This window comes from Mandrillus leucophaeus, unplaced genomic scaffold (assembly GCF_000951045.1).
Source record: "Mandrillus leucophaeus isolate KB7577 unplaced genomic scaffold, Mleu.le_1.0 Scaffold118, whole genome shotgun sequence".
NCBI classification, from domain to species: domain Eukaryota; kingdom Metazoa; phylum Chordata; class Mammalia; order Primates; family Cercopithecidae; genus Mandrillus; species Mandrillus leucophaeus.
The window spans coordinates 2,402,832-2,408,151 of NW_012100098.1; the positions used below are offsets into that span (position 1 = coordinate 2,402,832).

The 5,320-nt window shown below is 42.8% G+C and overlaps 1 protein-coding gene across 1 annotated transcript in view; it reads left to right on the plus strand.

The window, feature by feature from the left end:
• Positions 1 to 5,320, plus strand: part of TFCP2 (transcription factor CP2) — a 106,365-nt gene that overhangs the window by 74,129 nt on the left and 26,916 nt on the right. The window contains exon 5 of the mRNA XM_011965127.1: positions 4,377 to 4,483. Coding sequence (XP_011820517.1) covers positions 4,377 to 4,483 — 107 coding nt within the window. The remainder of the gene's footprint in view (positions 1 to 4,376; positions 4,484 to 5,320) is intronic.

Below are 5,320 nucleotides of genomic sequence, written 5' to 3' on the forward strand. Positions count from 1 at the left end.
TTTTTTTTTTTTTTTTTCCTGAGACGGAGTTTTGCTCTTGTTGCCCAGGCCTGAGTGCAATGGCACGATATCAACTCACCACAAGCTCCACCTCCCAGGTTCAAGTGATTCTCCTGCCTCAGCCTCTGAGTAGCTGGGATTACAGGCATGCGCCACCACACCCAGCTAATTTTTGTATTTTTAGTAGAGATGGGGTTTCAACATGTTGGCCAGAGTGGTCTCAATCTCCTGACCTCTTGATCTGCCTGCCTTGGCCTCCCAGAGTGCTGGGATTACAGGCGTGAGCCACTGCACCTGGACTGTTGCTTTCTATTTTTTGATAATATCCATCCTGATGATTGTGAAGTAGTATCTCATTGTGGTTTTGATTTGCATTTCCCTGGTGATTAGTAATGTTGAGCATCTTTGCATGTGCTTATTGGCCATTTATATATTTTCTTTCTTTCTTTATTTTTATTTATTTACTGATTTATTTATTTTTTGAGATGGAGTCTCCCTCTGTCGCCCAGGCTGGAGTACAGTGGCATGATCTCAGCTCACTGCAACTTCCACCTCCCGGGTTCAAGCGCTTCTCCTGCCTCAGCCTCCTGAGTAGCTGAGATTACAGGGGCCTACCACCACACCCAGCTAATTTTTGTGTTTTAGTAGAGAGGGGGTTTTGCCATGTTGGCCAGGCTGGTCTCGAACTCCTGACTTCAAGTGATCTATCCGCCTTGGCCTCTCAAAGCGCTGGGATTACAGGCGTGAGCCATGGCTCCTGGCCCGCCACTTATATATTTTCTTTGGAGAAATGTCTATTCAAGTCTTTTGCCACATTATCGAATTGTATTGTTTTGTTTTTTTGTTATTGAGTTGAAGGAATTTCTAAAATATTCTGGATATTAACCCCATAGCAGATACATCACATGCAAATATTTTATCTTATTCTGTGGGTTGCTTTTTTACTATATTGATACTATCCTTTGATGCACTAAAGTTTTACATTTTGAGGTGGTCTAATTTATCTAATTTTTTTTAATTGCCTGTGCTTTTGGTGCCATATCCAAGAAGTCGTTGCCAAGTTCAGTGCCAAGAAACTTTTCCAATATGTTTTCTTCTACGAGTTTTATAGTTTTAGGTCTTACATTCAGGTCACAGATCCATTTTGAGTTCTTGGTTGTATATGGTACAAGGTAAGGACCCAACTTCATTCTTTTGCATGTGGATACCCAGTTTTCTCAACACCGTTTGTTGAAAAGACTGTTCTTTCCCCCACTGAATGGTCTTGCACCCTCGTCAAAACTCATTTGACCATATATTTGAAAACTTATTTCTAGGCTCTCTATTCTATTCCATTGGTTTATATGTCTAGCTTTATGCCTATACCTCACTATTTTGCCAAGTGTAGCTTTATAGTAAGTTTGAAAGTTGTGAAGCATGAGACCTCCAACTTTGTTCTTTTTCAAGATTGTTTTGGCTGCTCAGGATCTGATATTTTGTTATGCGTTTGTAAAGGGGGGCAGACTTTTTTCCCCAGCATGCTGAAAGTTCCTTCCTTTTTTTTCAGTTATTTGTTTTTTGAGACGGAGTCTTGCTCTGTCACCCAGGCTGGAGTGCAGTGGCGTGATCTCGGCTCACTGCAAGCTCCGCCTTCTGCATTCACACCATACTTCTGCCTCAGCCTCCTGAGTAGCTGGGACTACAGGAACCCGCCACCACACCCGGCTAATTTTTTGTATTTTTAGTAGAGATGGGGTTTCACCGTGTTAGCCAGGATGGTCTCGATCTCCTGACCTCGTGGTCTGCCCGCCTTGGCCTCCCAAAGTGCTGGGATTACAGGCGTGAGCCACTGCGCCTGGCCAAGTTCCGTCATTTTACTAGTGCCTGAGAACCAGTCACTAAAGTGGGAGTTCTGATATTAGAAGCTACGTCTCTCGGTTTGCAGTTAAGTTTTGTCTTCCCACATTGCCACACAGAGTAGAATTTGTTTTTCCTAAGTCATAGGGTATAAAGGAAAGATCTTCACAAATACACATGCAGTCACTTTTCCTGGTATCTGCATCTCTGATTTCTAATTGGTTAAAATCTCCTCTTGGTAAACATAGTTGTTAAAAAAAAAATTAACTACTACTAATTTTACCTGAGAAAACATTGGTTCTCATGCAGTGATCCTGATATCTGTATGATAAATTGACCTTAAGATAAATCTAACACAACTAATATTGTGGAGTGGGACCCACTTGATGCTTTATTGTTTGAATCATTGATGCCAAAATAGTAGGATAGTTATACCACAGTTCTGGTAATACTTATCACCTGGCCTTAACTCCCCAGTCTGATCATTAATAGGAGAACTCAGGGAATGCTATTTGAATATCTGCTATGTGGAATGGAAAGAAAAGTTCTACTCAGACCCATTAATTCTTGCTTCCCTTTTAGGTAAAGATTTGTCACTCTGTTACAGGATTATTTGATTACTTTGTAAGTCAGCATCAACCTTCCTTTTTTTTTTTTTTTGAGACAGAGTCTCGGTCTGTCGCCCAGGCTGGAGTGCAATGGCATGATCTCAGCTCACTGCAAACTCTGTCTCCTGGGTTCAAGTCATTCTCATGACTTGTTATGCATTTGTAACAAGCCTCCTGAGTAGCTGGGATTATAGGCATCCACCACCACGCCCGGCTAATTTTTATGCTTTTAGTAGAGGTAAATTTTCACCATGTTGGCCAGGCTAGCCTCGAACTCCTGACCTCAAATGATCCATCTGCCTCGGCCTCCCAAAGTGCTGGGATTACAGGCGTGAGCCACCACACTTGGCCTGCATCAATCTTTATGTTAAAATTTTCCCACTTCCATTCGTGATATAATGCTTTCTGCTTTCATGTAGATACTCTGCTGCACCCCTTCAATAGCAATCCTCTTAATGTGCTTTTGGCAATAAAACTAATTTTAAAACTGTAGTTGAAACAGATTATAAATTACAGTTTTCATGATAGTGTAGACTTAATCCACCTTAAATAGGATTTTAGCAAATTAAAAGGAAACTGCCTTTAAATTGCCATATTTTAAGCTAGAAGGAGGATACTGAACATTCCCAACACAAAGAAATGACAGATGTTTGAGACAATGAATATGCTGATTACCCTGATCTGATCACTATGCATTATATGTATTGAAACATCCCTATATAGCCCATGAATATGTACAATTATTATTTGTCAATTTAAAAATGATTTTTTTGTTTTTTGAGACAGAGGCTTGCTCTGTCACCCAGGCTGGAGTACAGTGGTACGATCTCGGCTCACTGCAACCTCCGCCTCCTGGGTTCAAGCAGTTCTCCCTGCCTCAGCCTCTCAAGTAGCTGGGATTACAGATGCCTGCTACCACGCCTGGCTAATTTTTGAATTTTTTAGTAGAGACGGGGTTTTGCCATGTTGGCCAGGCTGGTCTTGAACTCTTGACTTCAGGTGATCCGCCCACCTTGGCCTCCCAAAGTGCTGGGATAACAGGTGTAAGCCACGACGCCCGGCCTAATTTTTTTTTTTTTTTAATGGAGTCTTGCTCTGTCACCCAGGCTGGAGTGCAGTGGTACGATCTCGGCTCACTACAATCTCCGCCTCCCAGATTCAAGCCATTCTCCTGCTTCAGCCTCCTGAGTAGCTGGGATTACAAGCATGTGCCACCACGGCCAGCTAATTTTTCTATTTTTAGTAGAGACGAGGTTTCACCATGTTGGTCGGGCTGGTCTCGAACTCCTGACATTGTGATCTGCCTGCCTTGGGCTCCCAAAGTGATGGGATTACAGGCGTGAGCCACTGCGCCTGGCCAAAGAATTTTTTTAATTGCTGTATTTTAAAAACTTTTTAAAGAGGAGAAAAAGTGCTGAGAAGCAAAGTACTTAAGCCAAGTTTACTCTAATCAAATATTTTCCTTGACAAAGAAGAAATTTAAGGTGTGGGCTGGGCACGGTGGCTCAGGCCTGTAATCCCAGCACTTTAGGAGGCCAAGGTGGCTGGATAACCTGAGGTCAGGAGTTCGAGAGCAGCATGGGCAACATGGCGAAACCCCGTCTCTACTAAAAATAAAAAAAAATTTCCTCGGCGAGGTGGCATGTGCCTGTAATCCCAGCTACTCAGGAGGTAGAGGCAGGAGGACCGCTTGAACCCAGGAGGCGGAGGTTGCAGTGAGCTGAGATGGTGCTACTACACTCCAGCCCTCTACCACTGCACTCCAGCCTGGGCAACAGAATGAGACTCCATCTAAAAAGAAACACAAAGAAATTTAGGATGTGATACACAAAAATCTTAGTAGCTACACTGAGTAATGTAAGAATCAATACTTTCTCATTTAAAACTGAGTAACCCTCAGAATTGTTCAATGATTACCATTTTGTTTCTCAGATATCCCAATGTCTGTGGGTATAATCGATCCTAGGGCTAATCCAACTCAACTCAATACAGTGGAGTTCCTGTGGGACCCTGCAAAGAGGACATCTGTGTTTATTCAGGTAAGGCGCTGCAAATAAGCTTCCAGTTTTGAAGAGCATCTCTTACTACCAGTTTATTTCTTAAAGGACAAAACATGTTAACTTTGAAATCTTTACAGGGTTCTAGCCTGACTGTCAAGCCCAGGCTCTTTAACCTGTGCCTGAGAGCATTGAGGAGTTTCTGAATTGCTCTTCTAATACCCCAATTTATTTATTTGTGTCTCCCAAAATTGCTTGGTAATGGCTGCATAATATTTCATTCTTTGGTTGTACCATAATTTACATAACAATTATTTGGCATTTAGATCAGCATAATTTTTTTTTTGAGACAGGGTCTCGGCTCTGTCTCCCAATCTGGAGTGCAGTGGTGCAATCTCAGCTCACTGCAACCGCCGCCTTCCAGTTCAAGCGATTCTCTTGCCTCAGCCTCACCAGTAGCTGGGACTAGAGGCACATGTCACCATGCCTGGCTAATTTTTGTATTTTTGGTAGAGGTTTCACCATGCTGGCCAGGCTGGTCTTGAACTCCTGACCTCAGGTGATCCGCCCACCTTGGCCTCCCAAAGTGCTGGGATTATAGGTGTGAGCCACCATGCCCGGCCTTGATTGGCCTGATTTTTTTACTATTATCTGTAATGTTATTTTGAACATCTTTATACTTAAAATTTGATTTGCGTATCTGATTATGTTCTTTGGGTAGAGGCCTTGAAAATCCTTATTTGTGATAATTATAGGCCGGGCGCGGTGGCTCAAGCCTGTAATCCCAGCATTTTGGGAGGCCGAGATGGGCAGATCACGAGGTCAGGAGATCGAGACCATCCTGGCTAACACGGTGAAACCCCGTCTCTACTAAAAAAA